The 21,949-nt window shown below is 46.6% G+C and overlaps 1 protein-coding gene across 3 annotated transcripts in view; it reads left to right on the plus strand.

Annotated features, from left to right (window-relative positions):
* The window catches only part of TRAPPC10 (trafficking protein particle complex subunit 10), a 67,959-nt gene that overhangs the window by 4,897 nt on the left and 41,113 nt on the right, over positions 1-21,949 (plus strand). For 2 of the 3 annotated variants that reach the window (XM_064476472.1, XM_031460676.2), the window contains exons 2-3: positions 10,527-10,608; positions 13,909-14,044. In XM_064476472.1, coding sequence (XP_064332542.1) covers positions 10,527-10,608; positions 13,909-14,044 — 218 coding nt within the window. The remainder of the gene's footprint in view (positions 1-10,526; positions 10,609-13,908; positions 14,045-21,949) is intronic. The other variant, XM_031460673.2, reaches the window with a different exon arrangement.

The raw sequence follows: 21,949 nt of genomic DNA on the forward strand, positions 1-21,949 counted from the left end.
CGCCTTTTGAAAATGCAAGGGACTTACTGAAGAATTTTTTGTCTGAAAAAAGTTTTTTGCCGGTTGACAGAGTGTCTTTTCATGTGTATTGCACGATTCAGTGTATGGCCTCACAGAGGCTCCGAGCTGATCTCCTCGCCCTCTGTTCTGCTGGGGGGGGTGGTGGGCTTCCACTGGAAAGCCTCTAAATCCCCCATCACACCTTCCTGAGGCCCCTGGTGGCAGTCTGCCCAGAGCCCCCTGGCGCTTTCTCCCCTCCCTTTACCTCTCCTTCTTTCTTCCCTCCCTCCTGTCCTCGCTGTCTAATCAACTTGTGCTTTGTTAACTGCTCTTAAGGTGAATTTTAACTGTGTTCACAGTATTTTGTGCTTAGAGAATATTTGATTTTTAAATTTAAAATTGATGGCCTTAGAGTTGTTCCCAGCTCCTCTTTTTTGCTCCCAACAGACATTGAGTCTATCAGCAAGCATTTTTGAAGTTTATCTAGAATTCAGCCACTTCTCAGCTTTACTGCTGCTCAAACCCCAGACCCCAGCCCTTTCATCTCTCCCTGGGTCTCCTGCAGCTTCCCAGCTGGCGCCCTTTTAACAGCTTGGCCCCTGGAAATTAAGGGCAGTCCCTCTGAGAGAGAAGTCACAGCGTGTAATTCCCCTGCTCAGACCCGCAGGGGCCAACCACCTTCTCAGCATAGTATTCCCAGACCTTCCCCGGGGCCGTGAGACCCTCAGTGGCCTGCTGCCCTGGGCCCCGCGGCCCCGGGCCGCGCACTGGCCTCCTGGCTGTGCCCTGGCCCCCGGGTGCTGCCCTCTCGCGGCCGGTGGCTGCTCACACACCGCTTCCCACGCCCACCTACCTTTCGCCATTGCTTTGACTTCGTTCAGTCTTCTTGGTTCAGCACCCCCGACAGAAAACTTTGTTTTCTCTTGGTCTGTTGTTTCTCTGCACTCCTAACCCAGAGTGCCCACAAACTAGCATGTGGGGTTCAGAGAGGCAGGAACTTCGCCTGTCTTGTTCTCTGTGTGTCTGGCACCTGGACAGTGCTTGGCACATAGTTGGTGTTCAGTAGATATTTGTGAATAAATTAAATAAACGAGTAAGCATTTCTCTAAGGGAGAAACTCCTGTATGTCATTGAATGCTTCCATCAGGTGGGAGCTTTTGATGGTGTCATATTGTTTCCTTTAAATATGTGTTTTCATCAAGATAAGACAGCTTTGCAGAAGATGCTTGGGTAATTTGAATCCTGATCACTCAGACTGTTTTAGGTGAACTGCTATGCACTTAGTTGCTGTTGTTGTTGTTTTTTTGATACTGGAACATTCTCTGGAGTTTTTGAATCAAGGAAATATGTGTTAATCCAGTAAAAGAAAGAAAGCTCAGCAGTGTGGTAGGGACTGTGGTCTTCCAAGTGGGCCTCCTGAGTTCTGTTCGGATATGCTTTCTCTACTCCAAGTCAGAAGAAATTTAACAACCACCAAGCCAAAGCATTTCTGGGTCGCTGATTCAGCTGCTTGAGGAACTGTCAAGCTGGCGTCTGGATGAAGCCTTGGAAGAAGATATATCTGTACCTTTGCAAAATGTGCCTTTCACCCCTGCACGTGTATAAAGCAGGAATACATTTTTATTGTAAGAGATGGAATCCAAGTGTACTTGCTAGGTCAGAAGGTGAGCGCGGTTTACATTTTGAGACCTGCTTCTGAATCACCCTGTGAAGAAGCTGTATTCTGAGTTATACTCTGCTACTCTGGGTAGGGTTCATCTTGTTAATTTTCACCAGTCTGATGGATGGGGGAAGACTACCATAGTTTTCTTTTTTCTGAACGGCTTTATTGAGGTTTAATCTACATACGTAACATTACTATCCATTGTATGTGTACAGTTCTCTGACCACTAGTGTTTAGAGTTGTGCAGCCATCACCATAAGTCAGTTTTAGAACATTTCTATCACCCCAAGATGTTCCCTTGTACTTGTTAGCAGTTAATCAAAGCATCAACCAAGGCTGTGCTCCCTCCCAAGGTTTGAGGGGAGGGTCCTTCTTGCCTCTTTCCAGCTCCCAGGAATCCTTGGCGTTCCTTGGCTTGTAGCCCCATCACTCCTGTCTCTGCTTTGTCTTCACATGGCCTCCTCTCTCCCTGTGTTTTTCCCTTCTGTCTCTTACTTGACCTGACAAGTGACCTCTTGTCATTGGATTTAGGGCCCATCTAAACACGATCTGGAATGATCTCATTTGAGATCCTGAACTTAACTGTATCTATAAAGACCCTTTTTCCAAGTAAGTTTCATTCACAGGTTCTGGGGGGTCAGGACATGGACACATCTTTTGGGGGCCCTGTTCAGCTCCTTCGTCATTGTCTGCATTGGTGCCCAAGTGCACCTCGGCTGGCTTCCGTCGCTTATCTCCGGTTTTGTGTCACTTCGTCTGTCTCTGGGGGCTTGTCCGCTCTGTGCTCCAGGCCGAGGAGCAGTTCCTGGGGTCTGGAATTTTGGGCTTGAGACGTTGGCACAAGATGGGATGATCTCTTAGGAAGAGGTGAACCTTTTCTGCAGTTTCTCTATTTTTTCCCCCAGGGAAATAAGTGCCTTTATTTGGCTTCTTGCACGTGTTGTGTTACATGACGCTTCATTCCTCAATACTCTAGGCCCTCGTTTGCAAAATTTTTCTAAGGAGTGAGCAGAGAATGAAGAAACTGACAACAGGTCGGACCTTGGTTTCACCAGGGAGTGTTGTATGTTTGGAAAGTTTTCTTATTTTTACCAGGTAGTGTTATTTTTCTTAACTGCCCACCCCAGGGCCAGGCTTGCTGGGCCAGACCAGGATCCCTCCGTGTTTGGTCAGGCCCCACCCCAGCGTTTCTGTTGGGATTGCTCAAGCGAGGGTTGCTAGGGCTGTGGTAAATGCTTAATTTTGCTGGATGTTTCCAAATTCCCCTTGCTAATGGTGCACCTTTTGAAAACTGCAGTTAGACCTCCCTGAGAAAGTAATCTTTGAACAGAGACTTTAAGAGGGCGAGGGAGGAACCTGGGGGCAGAGCGGTTTGGGGACCCTTCTCTCCAAGGCTGCAGGGCAGGGTGAGCCTGGACTGAGCAGAGTCTCTTCTGGAACTTGCAGATACTGTGATCCAAACTGCCATCCTACATTTTCTTTATTTTAAAATATGTAAAACCATTAAAGGCTGAGTCTTCAGTGTTCTTGTATTTAGATGCATTTATCTTATCTTTTTCTGTTGGAACTCTTCAATTTTAAGCTGTGTGGTCTCCGGGTGACCGTGTGCCCCTGGTTGGAGGTGTTTGCTCAGACCTCCTTAAACACTTGGCACGTGTGCTGGATTGTCTTTCATGTTAAAAAGCAGAAAGACTTTGGGACTTTGTGCCTTGTGAGCAGGCTCTGTGTGTTGATTGTAGTTCCCCTTCTGCAGACTCCCACAGCATGGAACTCCCTTAACACTCACTGTTGTACTTTTTCCCTTTGGTCACACCTACAGGCAGTCACTGTCCTGTAGACTAGGTACTGGGTACGGAAGGGAAGCAGGGCAGGGAGGAGCACGTGAGTGTGTCCCAGTACGGCTCAGGAGGAGAGCTGGAAGGATCGGGCCTGACGTGAGAGCCAGGGGTGCAGTGGCAGGGGTCCTGAGTTGTGATTTCAAATCAGCGTCCTTGGAAGGCCTGACGCAGAGGATCTGGGACAGCTGACAGCAGAGGAAGGTGATTCCCTTCCCGTCTACTGTAGGAGTTAATTTTCTTTAACCTTGGCCTCTGGGGTGTAAGGCAGTGGGAGTGCCCACTGCTTTTCTTCTCAATATGTACCTTCCAGTAAAGGCAGGGCAGTGTTTATGTGTAGAGATTGGGGGGGGGGGCGTCAGTTGCCTGGTCATTTTAGGGCACAAGTGAAACCCTGATGTCTCCTTAGAAAGTCTGGATATCCTCTGGGTCTTTCTGTTTTTTGTCGTTAACCTTCACTCACTGCCCCCACCTCCAAATATGAAAGCCTTTTATGTGCAGATACTCTGGGAGGACCGCTGGGGAGGGCTTCCATATTCCATGATTATGCATTTAATACTAGTTTTCCCCATAAAAGAGCTTGCAGTTTGAAGCATTAGTTAAATTTCATTACTGCAATGACATTATACATAAATTATGGCAAATACATTTTACACGTTATTGAGTAGGCGGAAGTGACTTCCCAGTTTATGACTTTGGACGTTTTTATTGTCCATTTGAAAGTCTGTTCCACCAAAAGCTGTTGAGGAGAACTTAATGTGTGGTCTGAGGGAAGCGCACGTTCCTACCGGGTGTAGGACAACGCCTCCTTAACACTCCTTGGGAGTGTTAAACGGGAGTGAGCTGCCTCACAGTGAAGTGGAGCTTTGTTTAGTTGAATGCCGTTTCTACATTTTTCTGTAAAGCAAATGTTAGATAAATTATGTGTTTCCTTGGCTTTTTTGTTCAGAAGTAAAGTCATAGCCTCTCTTGCTCGGAAGGGCCTGAAACGGGTCCCGCAGTCCTGGTCTGGCCGCGCCGCGAGGTCCTCTGACCAGAGGGCGGCTTCCCGGCGGGGCTGGAGCCCGCCCGGTCCCTGTCCCTGCGTTCCTGGTGCTCAGGGGTCTCCGGAGCCCTCTGAAGGGTACATGTGACATTGCCCATCAGGTAGGTGAAGACAGCCATCCTGTTAACAGGCTAAATAAGCTGAAGGGTCTTCAATTCAAGGTCAAATGAGAGATGCCTTTTATTAGAAAAGTTACTGTTTCCTTTCACTAAGATTATACTAAAGAATCTGAAGAAAACTTACACTGTATGAGAGTATTAACAAATATTTAGAGGTGCTAAGATCTTTTATCCAACATAAATATCCAAATAAAGATACTAATCTCGAAATAGCTGGCATCAGGTATCTGGGAAAGCTGTGTGTCAGGGGCCGATGGGCTGAGCACTTTGTGTTTCTTTGCGCTCTCTCATGGTTGTGGTTTCCTGATCCTTCTGTACTTTTGCAGAGACCTTCACAGCTCTGTATGTTGAAGTAGGGGACAGTGGGATGCCAGGGGCAGAAGCAGTCACTGTGTCGCTGAAGGTCTTCTGGAACCTGTATTTTCAGCCAAGTGGTGTCAGCACAGCCCCTGCGGATTCATTAGGAAACAGCATGAGGGGCAGCGGCAGCCTGGGTGTGACTCAGCCCCGCACAAGCCGCGTGGCTCTGGTGAGGCAGGGGTGTCCTCACATGCAGGGTGGCACTGGATCCTCTGGCTGCTGTGAGGGTTGGGGTGACTGCCAGGCCCACCATGCCGTCCACGAGTGCACGGTCAGCTGTTCGCTTCTTGTAGCTGGCTCTCTCCTGACGCCCCCCCCCCCCCCCGCCATAGCTGAGCGGACCCTCCTGGGTCCCCTAGAACTGTGAAGTCACAAAGTTATGTTGTGGTGAGTACTACATAGATGATTTCTGGGGGGAGGGTGCAAATCAAATGCTTTTACTTTCCCCTTTTAAGTTTTTCATACACTTTCCATAGTTGTGTCAGTTTCTTGGGGCTGCTGTAACGGTTATGTAGACTGTGTGCCTTAGAACAACACAAAGTTATTCTCCGAGCGTTCTGGAGAGCAGAAGTCTGAAATGGGTCTCATTGGGCTAAAGTCAAGGTCCTTCTGGAGGCTCCAGGAGAGAACCTGTTCCTGCTTTTCCCAGCTTTTCGGGGTGCCTGCATCCTTGGCTCCTGGCCCCTCCTTTTTCACAGCTGGTGACGACCAGACCAGCTCAGTCTTTCTCGTGGGGCCATCCCTTTGGTTGTGACTTCTGCTTCCCTCTTCCCCATTCAGGTATCCTTGCGAGTACTTGGGGCCCATCCAGATAATCCAGGATAATCTCTTTATTTTAAGATCAGCTGATCAGCAACCTTAATCTGCCTGCAACCTTAATTCTCCCTTGCCATGTAAAGTAACGTGTTCACAGGCCCCAGGGAGTGGGACCTAGACTTCTGAATGCCCTTAACATGTGTCTGGGGAAAAGCATAGGAAGTAATGATTCTCTAAGTATGAAAACCCTGTGGTGTCTTTCCCAGCTGAGAGGTGACTTTTGTCCGCCTCCCTCCCCGAGGCATAATTTATAGCTGTAGAGCATGCAAACCACATTTGGTAATTTACTCTATCTTTTCGGTAAACTCTTTAGTGCCAAAATCAATCTTAATGTCATAACAGAGTCCTAAAGTCTTCAAAAAAATTATTGCATAAGCATTATAGGAACATTAGCAACAACAAATATATAGCTTTTTGAACATAGATACATTTTTCCTTTTAGGGTAAGAGAATTTGTGCCTTTAGTTCAGTTTAGTTTGGATGCCCCATGTTCCCTGAAAGCCTGAAATGCAGACTGTGAGCACCCTGTGGTCTCCTCCCCGGATGGAACCACTTTGCGGGGCGTGGTTAGGGTGTACGCTTTCAGCAGGTGCAGCGTCGCTTGTCTGCCCGCCTGCTGGAGGCACTGTCACACAAAGCAGGACGCCCTGGGGTCCTCTGCCCTTCAGGTGTCAGCGTAATGCTGATTCTGTTCTGGCTGCGGCTGGCTGTTGAGAATTGAAAACCTGGATTTTAAAACTGCTTTGACACTAAATTACTCTGTGACTTTGCACTTCTAGTGGACCCTAACATGAAAGTTTTGCGCATTAAATGATTGAAAGTTAAAGTTTCCATTGCTCTTCGGGTTGGCGAAGGGTAAAACAAACGACGTCTGACTGTGACGACAGCTTGTGACCGCCCTGGCCCTGGCCCTGGCGGGTCCGCGGCGTTTTCGTTGGGCTTGTCTGGGCCTGGTACCACGCTGTGCTTGGACCCTCGTGTTAGTGAGAGTGTCTGAGCTCTAAAAGACTATCTAGCCTACAGGTTTCTAGTTTTCGTTATAATCGACTTCTTTGAAAATTAGAGTTGTTTTCAGAAATAAGCATTTTTCCTACTGTCTTATTGTTGGTGATCTAAAACCTAAATGATACATCTTTATCTGTGGTTATTTACGTTTTCTTGGACATGTGTTAGTGTCTTTTTACTTACTGTTGGTAAAAGTTAACTACTTAATAATTGAGTTCCCACGTCCTTCTGTTAAAAGTTTTAAGAAAGTGTTAAGCAGTTTGTTGAAATATGACCCATTTAAGCGTAAGTCACTGAAATCTTCTTTTTGAGTTCTTACCCCTCCCTGTGTTTAATTAGTTCTTATCTGCTTTTAACATAAAAAGTTTAAAATTGCATGATTAATACATGGATATATGCTTGTAAAAACCTCAGAATGCAGTCGTAAGTCAGGAAATAGGGACTTTCTGCATCAGTTACCCGGCTGTGAGAAACAGCAAGTCTAATCACAGCTGGCGTGAACGGGAAAGCACTTAGGCTTATAGAGTCAGAGACCCAGGGTTCTGCCTGCCTCTCCTGGGAGCTCCTGAGCCGGGCTCTCCTCGGCCTCTGGGCTCAGGGGCAGCCTGGGGGCAGGTGCCCAGTGGGTCTGGGCAGCATTCGGACAGAGTACCATCCCTCTCTTCAGAGCAAGGCCCCTGTCCCCTGACGTTTCCCTTTGCATTCGGGTGGCTCCTCTGCCTGTCCTGCCTCCTGCCCGGGTGCCCCACGTGCCAATGCCGCTGCGGGCGAGGGATGGCCGTGATGGTCTGCGCATGCCCCTGGCGCTGCCTGCGGGCGGGCCCATGCTCCCTGGGCCTCCCAGCCTCATCGCCACGTGTTCCCTAGCGAGTGAGGACACACACACAGGGAGAGAGAGATATGTTAACGGGACTGTGCTCTGAATTACTCTTGCCAAGTATTTTGATAAGTCTCCCCTCTCTCACAAAAAAAAAAGAAAAAAAAAAGAAAAGAGAAAAGAAATCTTAGTTGTTGAAATAAATAGTCTGAGTTGACTGTAAACACTGCAGTTTTCTGAACAGGGTTCTTTGGACGCGGTGTCAACCCTGCGTCTCACTTTGCTTCCAGGAGCCGTTTCCTGGCGGCTGGATCCTTACCCGTTTCCTTGGGCCCCATGCCCATGGGATCAACATGGACATCAGCCTGGGGTTGGTCTCACAGCGCAGGCCTCAGAACTCGAATGCTTTTCTACTTAGTGGCGGGACTATTTTGGGGGCTACAGAGTGTACATTGTTAATTTAATTGCCTGTCACACAAGCCGAGATTGAATTCTGTGGGGTTCACACCCAGGCTTTTGGCGCTCTGGCTCTCTGTCGCCCGTTCTCAGAGATGTGTCGGCTTTTCATGGTGCTCAGTGCATGGCTTGGAGAGTGTTGTCATGAATAGCCATGTATTCTGAGAAAGTCATGATGGCTTCTCTTCATTTCACGGCCAGTCAGTGTAGAATTTCAGTGGGTGAGAAGAATGACCTTAAAATGTAAACTGGGGGCACTGTTGCTCGAGCTGCCCTAAGAAAGCAGCCCGGCCCCGGGGGCGCGCACGGCGGAGACACGTCTCCTCCCAGCGCTGGGGGCTGGGAGCCCAGGGTCAGTGTCCACAGGGTTGGGGTCCGAGGCCTCGCCCCTTGACTCGTAATGGCCAGTGTCCTCGTGGACGCTGGACTTGCCGTGACCTCACGTGGTCTCTTCCCACCCTGATGTCTGTGTATCCGCGTTTTCTCTTAGAAGGGCGCCAGTCAGATGGGATCAGGGTCCATTCTGTAGACCTCATTCTAACTTAATCAGCTCTTTCAGACCTAATCTCCAAACACAGCCACATTCAGAGGTGCTGGGGGTTAGGATTTCAACACAGGAGTTTGTTACCCAGCTCGGAACAGGCACTGAGATCAGATGGTCACATGTTAAGTCCCCTGTTACTGCCAGGTGACATCTTTGCCGTTGACAGATGTGCTAAGTGACCTATAATCTTTAAAAAGTAAATTTAGCACGCAAATTAAAGATTTATTTTACGGTTGAATGTAAGACTTCGTAGTCGCCATTTAGACAGGTTTTGTCATGTCACAGGATTTCCTGTGCGAGAGACGTGGGAGGGGCATGTAGGAGGCTCTTCATTGGTTTACACTGTGGGCATAAGGTGATGGTACCTTAGAGTGGGGCTTTACTGCAAGGACCATATACAAATTCTATATATTTACTTAGTAAACCAAGTGAAAGGGGAGAAAGCTTCCTTGTAGTTGCTCTAATTTCTACTTAGCGAAGAGGAGTGATTTTTATGTTAATCTTGGAGCCTTTTAAAGAGGCCGCAGGAGTTGGCGCTTAAAGATAAGAAATTTGAAGCTAACTAAAGATTTTCTTACTTTAATGATTTCTAAGACAACTACCAAATAAATGAACATGAAAAATGATGAGTTAAAACATAGAAGTTGTTTTTATGTCAACAGCAAATGTGTTAATAGGAAACCTTACTGAAGATTTACTTCGCATCAGGCCTTGTTCGAGGTTATTTATGTTGACTCAGTCTCACCACAGCCCTACTGGGCAGCTCTTCTTGTTTTCCCATTTCACAGATGGTCCCCGAGGCACAGGAAGGGAAATGGCCGCCCCAGGCTTACGCAGCGCGTGGAGAGAGGCGCTCAGTGGGACCCAGTGGTCAACCCTCAGCGTCCGTGTCTAGCCTCGATGCCCACTGCCTCTCTGCCTCTCTGATACTCAACCCAGCTGCCCAGAAACGTCATTACTCAGAGCAGTGACTTGACATTGTCACGTGGTTTTGGGGGGGTTTTGTTTTGTTTTATTTTAGGCTCCCCATAACAAAATAAGCAAATGCGTCAATGGCCCACATCAATTCCCAATGATTTCTTTAAGATCAATATAAAAGCAATTTGGAAAATGGTTTTGTTTGGAGTTAGAGGATCCTCTGAGTAGAAGAATTGGAGTCATCTGTATTAAAAGGTTCTTTTGTAGCTGAAGTATAATATGGTTGTACTCTCACTTCTGAGAGCTAAGTGGACTTTGCAGTTCTGTTAAAGCTGAGATAAAAGAGCTGCATTAACAACCCAGCGTGCAGAGCCAGACACGCCTGTTCTCCTCTCTGGTCCCCGCCCCAGCCGGCTCCGTGCTCTCCTCTCTGGGAGGCGGCCGTGCTTGTCCCAGCGTCCTGGGACTGTCGCGAGGACGCAGTAGGAGAACGCGTGTCCCTGTGTCTCTGCTCCTACTGGCATTTGGGTACACCTCGAGCTTTTTACGTTGAGGAAACTCACGTCCCCTTGTCTGGGTTTCCTTTTCTTACGGGGTTCCGGGGCGATCTCTGCGAGCTGCAGTCAGCAGCAGCTCTGTAAGTGAGCCACGCGGGAGCTGGCGGCCGTCTCCTCGGCTTTCCACCCCCCTTCCCTGCTCCTCCTCCCCTTCTCCTCCTCCTCGTGGGGAGACCTGTACCCAGCTCTGAGAGGCCACGTGAGGCTTCCTTAGATCCTGGGGGTCAAGTACTGTGCTTTCTTGAGCCCACTTATTTAAAGACATGAAACAGTCTTGTTTTGTGATATTATTTTACTGAATTTTCAGATTGTCTAAAAATGCCAACTTAATAAATTTCAGAGCCCATTTTCCAATGTTCACCTAAAAATGCCATTTTTATTCTTGTTGAAGGTGCTGGAGATCAGAACTTATTTACCTCTATTTATCCAACGCTTTCCCAGCAACTTCCGAGAGAGCCGATGGAATGGAGAAGGTACGGTCGCCCGGTTTGGGCTGCATCTCCCTCTTCGTTCTGTGGACCTTTGTGTGAGCAAGTGAGGGACTCAGACTTGCAGCCTGACTTCTAAGGACACTGAACGGCGCCACGTAATCTGTGGGCCTTCTTTGAGGAACGTGCTGATTTTCTCAACAAGACACAGGATGACAGAAGCAGGACACTTCTTCTGAGCTAAGGGCCCGCTTTTATAGGAGTGGCTTCTGATTCTCCATGGCTCATCAGGACATCTTAGCGGCGCAGGCGTCCTGGGGCGGAGGCGCGCCCGGCCTCCCTCCGCGGTGGCGCAGGCGCCCTCCTCTGCGGCCTGCGCTCCTGGGCTCTTCTCTTAAGGACGAGAAAGTCTACAGGAAGTTGTTATTTAAAAATGAGAGAAGCCAGGCCAACCCTCCCATTTATCCTGTTGTTGTAATTGTTCATCTAATGACTTGTTCTGAGGAAATAACTGACTTTGAGTCATCTTACTGGAAAACTTATTTCTGGTAAGATTAGATATTACCTGTAGAAAATGTTTGGATTTTGACTTATTAATACAGGTAATCTGATTTTAACCAAGGTGTGTGAAAAATTTCCTGTTGTTATCTATGGTCACGCAGTTCTGAGTCTGGCTACGTCACTCCTTCCTGACCACCAGTTTGTACCCCAACTGACAGGAAGAATTAACATTCCGGATGGCTCACCCAGGCTCTCCATTGAATCTAGTCTAATTTTTGTGCCAGTTACAGTGTTACAAGGAATGTATTTAGTTACTAACACGTAATCTAGAGTATACAGATGTGGGAGAATTCTCTCCCAGAGAAGTTATTCAACATCAGGGGGAAGGGTATAGCTCAAGCGGTAGGGCGCATGCTTAGCGTGCACAAGGTCCTGGGTTCAATCCCCAGTACTGCCTCTAAAAATAAGTCAGTAAACCTAATTACCTACCCCCAAAACCAAAGGAAAAAAAAATTATTCCGCATCTGAGAAGGCCCAGTGCTGTGAACGAGGGAAAACAACTCACAAATGGAGGAGTTTAATACTTAAAAAAATAGGAGTAATCTGGAAAGGATTTCAAATAAGTATACATCATTCAGAAAGATAGAAGAGACAAGAAAGGGAGTTAGGAGGAAAAGGTAAAATAGAGACGCAGCGTAGATTCAATATGTATTCATCTCTTCACCTTTTTGGAAATAGTGGAGAACAGAATAGGGAGGCCTAAGTGTGCGAGGGCAGAGGAGGGTGGGGATGGCTGCACAGAGCAGGGTAGACGCCTTCTTGGGAGGTGGAGGATGGACGGAGGGAGAGCTGAGCCCGCGTGTCTGCAGTGGTGGCTCCCAGAGAAGCAGGCAACAGGACCCAGGCCCAGGACCGCGGTAGGCCGGGGCAAGACCCAGTGGAAGGGGTGGCAGGAGAAGTTTCAGGAGATCCATGGGAGGGGGGACAGGCAATACTGGGAAGTGGGAGTGAGATGGCAGGAGCTGATGAATGTCTAGCAGAATGAAAACAAAACCAAGGTTTATACTGTGCAGCACAGGGAAGCATATTCAGTGTCTTGTAGTAGCTCACAGTGAAAAAGAATGTGAAAATGAATATATGTATATTATGTATGACTGAAGCATTGCGCTGTACAGCAGAAATTGATGCAACATTGTAAACTGACTATAACTCAATAAAAGAAACAGGTTAAAAATCCAAACAAGCAAACAAACAAAAAAACAAGGAAACAAAAAGCCATACCGAAAAAAACTGGAGAAAAGAAAACCCGAATTTGCAGTCTCTAACAACATTTCAAACACTGCATAGAGTAGAGTGTTTAAGAAGAGTCTTCTCAAGGTCCTGAGGGAAAGTGCCTCTGAACCTGGAGTTCTGTGCTATTCACCCCCGCCGGAGGGAAGGCCGAGTCAGCCTCCCCAGGCCCTGGAGGAGACAGGGTGCCCGGAGGGTTTGTTTCTCTTAGGCCTGGGGGGGCCCTGATCTGTCACTTCTGGCTGTGCAGCCCCACGTGTTTGCCCCAGAGTGCGTTTAGGTCTCACACTCCTGCGTGCCACCCAGTGGAGCTGGCTGGGAAACATGCAGCCAACATAAACATTTTCAGATGTAGATGATCAGAAACTTTACCACCTTCTCTGAAATAATCAAAGGGTGTGTCTCAACAAGAAGAAAAATGAACCCACAGCTCAAGATGAAGGAAGCAGCTGCCAGCAATCAAGTCATTAAAATATTTTGCTCTAGTTATGGTATCGATCCTTTTACAAAGTAAAAAGTTTAAAATTTTGGATGAGTGGAAGACAGTAGAGAAGAAAGTGTTCTGTCTTTCTTGTTCAAGGAGAGGGAGGCATTTGCTTTAGTCTTAGAAAGGAGAATTTAAGTGTGTGCATACTAAACATTAAAATGTAATCAACAGCGGAAAAGAAATGGTTGCTTAAACTTTCAAACCAGCAGAGAAAAAGAATGGAAAAAGAAAACTTGATTAATCTCAAAAAGGACAGAAAAAAAATAAGAGTGTAAAATAGAAAATCCCCAAGTTCAAGCATAATCATGTTAAATATGGTTGGTTTCAACTTACTAATCACAGACTCCTTAGATTGGATTAAAAAATACAAAATCCAGCTTATAGATATTTAAAAGAGACACAAGTACTGGAGGTGAAAAATAGGGGTATGGAGAAAAGATATCTGTAGCATAATTTATTTTTAGAACTATAATAAATAGCTTTCTTACCCTTTGATAGCAGTGGATTGGGTGTGTGTAGCTTGTGGGGTTTCTCTGTGTGTTTAGTTCTTGGGTTGAGAAATACTGGGGACGGATGGTTACTACTGTTATTTATGCTGTGCAAACAAAAACCTGTTCTTTTCCACCAAGCAATTTTCTTTTTTGGACAATACAGGTTGTCACAAAAGTATTAGAGCGGTTAAAAGCTTTGGTAACTTTAAACTGCACTTTTGGCATTTGGGGAACTCTTTTCCTTTTATAGCGACTGTCGATTAAGTAACATCCATTTTTCTCAAGTCTGTTGTTGCAAATAGTCCTGGTTTGATAGAATGTTACTGTGCAGGTATCGTTGAGTGAAATGAAAGATTTATGGAGAGGGAGCTTTGCATGTAAATGTGGATGGGGTTTAAAGTAATTTATAGAATCTTTTCAGATAGAATATGTAATAGTTATAATTCATGGTTAATATCATGTACATAGTTCTGAGCTCATAGATATGATTAAATTATTACTGTATTTTTCTCCTATCCTTTCTGCTGAACATTCTTTACTTATTTTTCTTAGTGACTTGTTGAAAATTTCTTATAGGTCCTATGGCCGGGCTCCGAAGATGATTCACCTCGAATCTAACTTTGTTCAATTCAAGGAGGAGCTGCTGCCCAAAGAAGGAAACAAAGCCCTGCTCACTTTCCCCTTCCTTCATATTTACTGGACGGAGTGCTGTGTGAGTATTCCTTTGGGGGAACGTTACAGAAGGCGTCCTGGAATAGAGTTAAGATGCACGGGTCTGGGTTTTGCTAAGACAGCTATACTTTTTCAGATTTACTTTTTAATTTTAATTTTTTGGTATTGGTCCCTCTTCTCCGTTTCTCAGCCAAGCGCATGGCGTTGTGGCTGCCTGTTTCTGCCCTGGCCCAGTGTGGTGCACTCGTGGTAATCACCACATAGATTCTTATTTCCTGTGTTTCCAGTTCTTGTGAGCCATCTCACTGCGCCCTTGTGGGCACGAGGCGTTTTTAATATTTACTTTCAGCTTCATTTTCGTAGCGCCACGTGTTCACCGTCGTGGCAGTTACTGTCCTTGAGAACCCTTGTTGCTGAGGGCCAGGAGCTGTGTCTCCTTCTTCGCTCCGCACCCCCCATCCTGGCGGGGCTGCCATGCTGTGAGCGCCGCAGCCCCTACTTGTACTTGGCTGTTTTATACTCGTGAACCCATTCTTGACAGAATTCTTCTTTCATGAACGAATAGAAAATTCTATGGGTCATTTCTTCTTGTCCCTTTTGACTGTAATAAGACTAGCATTTAGCAATATACAAAAATACATAAATCATGACCTATCGTGACATTTTAACCTGACTCTGAGGACGCAGAAGTTGTTTTTTGTAATTTAAATGAGAAAGGACTCACAGCTTACGCCTCTTCTCCCTTTCACCCCACGGACCTTTTGCCTCTGCTGATTCTGCTTTGTGGCCTTTCCTAGTGGAGTCACGTGGGATGGGCTTACTCCCCAGAATGGGCGACAGCGCATGTGAGATGGTGTCTACCAGGGGAGTGCTGGTTTTTATCAGGGCCAGCCACGTAGGCACCTCTGTCTGCACGTATCAAAGCCAGACTCCGGGCCAGAGTGGGTGTTAGTACCTTTTACGCCCAGTGAGGCAGGCCTCTCACGCGGTGTTGGGAACCCCTGCAGAATCCTCGTCCCCACGCACCAGCGAGGGCCCACCTTGGAGGCAGGCTACGGATGGCTGCCCCAGGCCTGCTGTGCTTAACGACGCTTCTCCCTGCAGCCCCTTGGTGGTGGTGTTGGGCTTGATCTCGTGGTCAGAGAGCTGTCCACTCTCTCCATGCTGTACGTCTCTTTTCCCCTTACAACCAATAAGCCGTCTCTGAGGAGCCACCCTAGGACCACGTGCCTGTCCTCCGTATCCAGCTTTCTTTCCCACTGAGCTTTAGCCCCAGTGATGAGTCTTCCTGAACCAGTCAGCACCCAGGATTGCAGACACCACTCCCCTAGATGATCAGCCAGCGCTCTCCTCTAGGCAAGGGCCTGTGTGGGCTTCTGTGTGTCTAGTGCCTCGTGGTTGGCCGGCCTCACTCTGATGTTCAGGTTGAGCAGGAAGGGTCGCTTCGCACTGGCTCCCGGGTCCTTTGGGGTGTTTTCTAACTTTCTGGCACACGGGATATTCTAGGTTCTTGTTTTCTTGCTGCCCTTGTGCCAGACTCAGCCTTTTTTTCACAGAGACCGGGTTCCTTTGGCACTACAGAGCATCCCTGCTTCTCCACCTTTGCTCTGTAGAGCTGGGAAAGTGGATGTCTTAGAGATCATGAGTCAATGTGCCTCTGATTTTAGCCTAACGCCCCCGGCTCTTTCTTGCCTTCCCTGGTTCTGGAATGTTTACATCCGCTCTGGCCCTGACAGCACCAGCCCACGCGCTCACTGCTGCAGTGTGCGTAGAGCAGCTCCAGAGGCCCTGCGCTCACACTGCGGCCAGGACAGCCGCCGAGAAGCGGCCAGACCTCGTCTGCACGTGTGCTCGCCCAAGACTGACAGTCCACGTCCGTAGCTGGCCGGGCCAGTCCCTCAGGAGCCGTTCTCCGCGGTGTCTGCCTGGTGGCTCCGCACGTCCTTTTTCCTTATGAATTTTGGTGTCAGATTATTTTTCTGGGCGTTTTACGCTTTTGCTGCTGTTGTCAGTGGGGTTTTCTCTCCCGCTGTATCTTCTAGTCGGTGCTTTTCCGTGTCTGTAAAGGCTGTTGGTTTTGTAATGTTCACCTTGCTGAACTCTCTCGCTGTTTGTGTTGGTTTTGTCATTGATTCTCTGGGCCCCGAAGTCCGGGGTTTTCCGGGTACCCTGTCACGCCACCCGCGGACAGAGGTGGTCTTCTTTCTCCCGGCTCAGTTCTTGTGCCTCAAGTCGCTTTTCCTGTCTAAGCCGTCGTCAGGGAGCAGTGGAGGCCGTGGGTGTCTTTGCCTCGTTCCTGACGCCGATGGGAGTGCCCGTGGCGTCTCCTCATGGAGTGGGATGCTGGCTATGCGGCTGAGGTAAACGTATGCGAGCTCATGAAGGACATTCCGTCTGTTCCTGTTTTCTCGAGGGTCTTTACTAGGAATACACTGTTGAATTCTGTTAAAGGCTTTCTTATACCCAGTGGAGATACTCATGATTCTTCCCACTTAGATCTGCTAATACGCTGTATGACATTAATGGGTTTCTTATTATTGAACCATACTTGCATTCCTGGTATATTCCACTTGGTCAGGGTGTTATTGTCCTAATGTGGTGGTGGTGTCTGTTCACGTTATTTACGATTTTTTTCACCTGTATTCACAAGTGATTGACCTATAACTTGTTTGTGTGTGCTGTCTTTACCAGGTTTAGGTGTCAGTGTTATACTTGATTCATAAAAGTAACTTGGAAGTTTTTGTTTGTTTTCCGTACGTGAAACAATTTATGTAGCACGGGCGCTGTCTGCTCTTGGGGGTGTGGTGGAGTTCTTCTGAGAAACCATCTGGGCCCAGTACTTTCTTGAGGGATAGTTCCTTGGTTACTCTCTTACCTCTTCCATAGAAATTGGTCTGCTTCAGCCATTTGTCAGTTTTGATAAACTGTATTTTTCTTAGAAATGATCCATTTCAGTAAAGTTTTAAAGTTTCTTTTCATTGAGGTGTATAAAGTGGCTGTTTCTGTTTCTGACTTTTAAAATGTGCTCTGTGTCAGTAGTCACTCCTCCACCCCTGTTCCTTATTTTGTATATTTGTGTTTTCTCCTTTCCTCCCTTGATTAAATTAGCTACTTTGATTCTTTTCCTCAGAACCAGGCTTTTTATTTATTAATCTGATATACTATCAGGATATTTTCTACCTTACTAATTTCTGCTTTTATTTTTATTATTTCCTTCTTTCGTTTTCTTGTAATTTACTTTGTTCTTTTCCTTATTTTTTTAAGCTGGAAATGCATTTTCATTCTTAAATTTTTAATGATATAAGTCTTTAAAGACGTGAATTTAAATATATCCTTGTGCTCTCTTATTATTTTTCAAAAATACTCTATATTCTGTTTGTATTGCCCCTTTCACTCTGTAGTTTAACAGAAAGCTTTTTAATCTTCAGAAGGAAATTTAAAACTCTTTTCACTTTAAAATTCCTAATTTTACTGCATTATGATCAGAGTGGTGTTTATAGTATTTCTGTTTTATGAAACTTATTTTTTTCCTTGTGACCTAATAAAGGTTTTTGTAGCTGTTTTGTGTGTGTGAGAACGTATTTTCTCTGTTTTCAGAGCTGCCTACTGGGTATGTCGTTCAGGTTGTTTATATTTGTTTGTCCACTTGGCTTACCTGTAACTGACTGGTATGTTGAAGGCTTTTATTACTAGTACATTTCTATTCCTCTTGCATCTTCCATAATTTCTGTTTTGTACAGATAGTTGATGTATTATTTCGTGCATAGATGTTCATAAGTATAATAATTTTTATGGAGTGAAATATGTCACTAAAAACATGGTTTCCGAGTAGTGTTCTGTTTCAGGTTTAGGAAGGCCTTGTCTACCTGAAGATAATAGCTGATTTTCTCCTTTTTTTTTTTTTGATAATTTTATAATTTGTGTTTTACATTTGGATCTGTATGGTTTCAAGTTATCTTTGTGTATGGTGGGAGCAGTGTGGGTTCAGGGTCTAATTTAAAGTCTAAATGGTAGTGAATTGGCCTAACATTTCAGAATCATCTAGCTTTTCCCCATTTATTGAAAGTGTCATCTTTATTTTAAACCAATATCTTGTATGCTCAATATTCTGGACACATCGGTTCTATTGACCATTGTCTGTTCTGTGCCAGGACCAGACTTTTCATTACATTTAATTACATTTTTATAACGCGTATTGATGTCTGTTCTTTAAAATAAATCTCTTGGCTAGTATACATGTTCTCTTCTGTATACGTTTTAGAATCGGGTTGCTAGGTGCACAAATTTTGTTTTCCAAAAATGTCTGTTGTACCAGCGCATCCCGTCCCTTGTGCTCTTCTTTGCATGGCAGTGACCTTCCTCTGTTGAGAGGTTAGGTCTTTGTTTCCTCCAGTTGAATCTGGGTGGGCTTCTGACTGGCAGAAGGGACACTGTGACTCCTGAGACTGTCATAAAAGGTAATATATCTTTTGCCGGGTCCTCCTGGGATGCTTGCTCTTAGATCCCAGCCCCCATTCTGTGATGAAGTCAGTGGCCTCAGGAAGGCCCTCTGGGGTGTGCACCCCTGGTCCCAGCAGACGCCGCCAGCAGGCCAGCGTCCACCACCACCGTGTCTGCCTTCTAGCTCCCCACAGCTGGTACCGGGTGGAGTGGACGAGCTGTCCAGCAAATCTCCAGAGTGTAGATTTGTGAGCGGAGTAAATGTTCTGGACCACTTGGTATTATAGTGGTTTGTTACAAAGCCACGGATAAAACTGGAACACTGATTGAAAAGACTGGAGGTGTTTTGGTTGGATTGCCTAGAAAAAGTTACAGGTTCATTTGAGAAGAATTTTAGTGATCACGAGTTCTCTCATCTGGGAACCTGGTTTGTTTCTCCATTCTTTATGCCTTTTTTTGTGCCCTTTAGTGATGTGTTGTAATGTTTTTCACAGAAGTCCTGCAGCTTTATTGCTAGATATAGTTTTTGTGGACAGTATGGTTGTGGGTTTTCCCTTAAACTTAAGTTTTCAATAGGGAGCCTTTGGGGCTTGTTGTTGTTGTTTTAGGGTTTTTGTTTTGTCTTACTTTTGATTATTATCTGTTAAGAAAGTTTCCGGGAGCAGGCTGACACGGTTGAGGATTTCTAGATTTAGAAGTCAGGCCCTCTGTCGGGTTCTCTCAGTGGCCGCTTTGGGGTTTACAGTCTGCGCTGTGACTCCCGGCTCCTTCCGTCAGTGCTGTTGGGCTGCTTGGCATGTGCTTTCATTTCCCTGCCTTGTGTGTGTTGTAGACCCCACATACATTGTTACTATTTTTGCTTTAAATAGTCAAGCTGTTTTAAAGAGAGCAAAGGTGAGGAAGGGTGTCTCTCTGCCTGCAGGGCAGCCGCTGCCAGCGCCTCCGGCCCGGCGTGTGGATCCCGCCCGTCAGCCGGTGCCGCGTCCTTCTCCCCGGAGGCCTTTCCCTTTCGCGCAGCGCGGGCCCGCTGGCGAGCAGCTCCTTCAGCTGTCACGTACTGAAGAAAGAATTTTGCCTTCATTTTTGGAAAATATTTCCCTGATAGAGAATTCTAGTTTGAAGTTTAATTTTCCTTTCAGCACTTAAAGGATATTACTCAACTGTCTTTTGGTTTCTGTTGTTTCTGTTTGTTTGTTTCAGTATATTTTTATTAAAAATACGGCACGCTTCACGAGTCTGCGTGCCGGCCCCGCGCAGGGGCCGTGCCCGTCCTCTCTGCGTCGTTCCAGGGCGAGTGCACGTGCTGCCGGGGCGCGCACGCGTTTCTCTTGTCATCCATGAGGAGCCTTTGATGTTTGTCTCGTTACTTTGTACATAAATGTCTTTCCTTTAGTGGTTTAAGATTTTTTTTCTTTATCAGTGATTTTAAGCAGTTTGGTCGTGATATGCCTTGGTATAGGTTCCTTCATGTTTCTTGTGCTTGGAGTTTTTTGGTTTTTAGGGTTTGTAATTTTGGTCAGATTGAGACTATTTTTGGTTATTATTTCTTCATATAGTTTTCCTGTTGCTTTCCTTCTGTGCTCTCCTTCGGGGACTCCAGTTACTTGTGTGTGAGGCCACGTGAAGCCCCAGCTCCCTGAGGCGCTGCTGCGGTTCCATCCATCTGTGTTGCACGTGGAGGATCTGTTTCTCCGCCTCCACGTGACCGGATCCTTTCTTCTGCAGTGTCTGGTCTGCTCTCAATCCCACCCGGTGTGTTTGTTCACGTTAGACATTATGATGTTCATCTCTAGGAGTTCCACATGAGTCTCTTTCTTCTTTTTAAAATGTCTTCCATGTCTGCTTACCATCAGGCTTTCTCTGCCTTTGTGAACACATGAAATATGGTTGCAGTAACTATTTTAATGGCTTTGTCTATTAACTCTATAATCTGTATCGTTACTGAGTCTATTTCTGTGATCAGTTTAAGACTAATTATCCCTCACTTCCTGAGTTCTCTGCCCGATGCCCTGTGAATTAGGAGGTTTTCCCGGCTGGACTGTGGAAATAAGTACTGTTCCTGGCCCTGTGCTGGTGTCCAGTCCCGCCTGACGGCCTCTCCGAGGCTCTGTGCGGCTCCCACCCAGTGTGCCGACAAGGTCCCGGCCGGATTCCCCAGGGCTCTCTCTGTGCTGCTGGCTCCTCTCTGGTGCTCTGACCTGCGAGGCCGTCCGCCTTTGCCTCCCAGGACTCCTTGGCTCCTCCTCCTCCACGCAGGGAGTCCGCCAGGCTCGAGCTCAGTCTCCCGCCCTCTGTTGCGGTCTGTAAGCGCTCCGGGTGGTCAGCAGGGCCGCTCCAGGGCTCACCTTGCTTGTTTTCCTTTCTCAGGGGTCACTGTCCCGTGTTGCCTGATGTCCAGGTCTCAGAAACCCTTGGTTCATGTTTGTTTTGCTTGTTTCAGGTCGTTGTGTCGGTCTGGTCCTTGTCACTTCGTCTTGTCTGGAAGTGGTGGTCAGCATGTGCTCACTGATTTCTAGTTTCCGGTGTGTAAGCCGTTACTGTCATATATTTTAATGCTCAGATTATCCCAGATTTGGCTTCCATGTCCTTAGCCTCAGTGGCTCAGCTTGGGTTCCTCTTCTGCAGAGTTGCCGAGTCTCTTTAGTAACATTCCCCATTTGCTCACTGTCGTGAGCGATGGGCTAGATTTTGTACTGATTTTCCCCAGAACTTTGTGGAGCCCTGTCCTGCCTGCTGCTCAGCGAGCCCTCTCCTGAGAGTCCCTGCAAACCGCCAAGCTGGTGTCCCCTTGGGGTGCAGCAGAAGAGCTGAGGGTGCAGGGGGGACTGGAGTTGGAGTCCAGGGAAGGGTGCCCGGAACCAGCCCCCGTGACAGCCTTGGAGCTTTTCCCAGCTCTTCACTGCACCTTGACTGGCTGCTCTTTGATTTTAAAGCTACCAGAGTCTGTGGCTGCTGGTCCCCTAGCCTTTTGGTTTCACTTTCCAGGTGGCATGCATCTGGGTCCATAGAGTTCTGCCAGAACACCGACATCGCAAAGTCTAGACCTCAGGTCCCGAGAACCGCCATTGTGTGGGAAACATGCAGTATATGAGCATTACTGTTGGATAGTAATTCACAGAAAATCAATTTTGCAGGGTGGTTTTCTTCTTAATTTTAAACCAGAAGGTCTTTTTCAGATTGTAGTTGTTTTAAATTTAAATTGAGGACATAGCAGTTTTTAAAACTTCTAAGTACTGCCTTTTAGAACTTTCCACTTGTCAATTAAATCATAGGAGGGACTGGATATAGAATATGAAATTTAACTCATTCATGGATCAAAATCACATGAGTGTTATTTGAGAGAGACTAAAAATCCAGACAAAATACGGACAGGATAATGAGGAATCTTTCTATTAAAAGTGGGAGAAGTAGATATTTAAGCAGTAGCTATGAATTATAGTTTCCAAAAGTTTGTAAGCGCCTTGTGCTGAAATGAGATAAGCATCTTGGTTTTAGGTTTTCACTC

This window comes from Camelus dromedarius, chromosome 2 (genome assembly GCF_036321535.1).
Source record: "Camelus dromedarius isolate mCamDro1 chromosome 2, mCamDro1.pat, whole genome shotgun sequence".
Lineage (NCBI taxonomy): Eukaryota > Metazoa > Chordata > Mammalia > Artiodactyla > Camelidae > Camelus > Camelus dromedarius.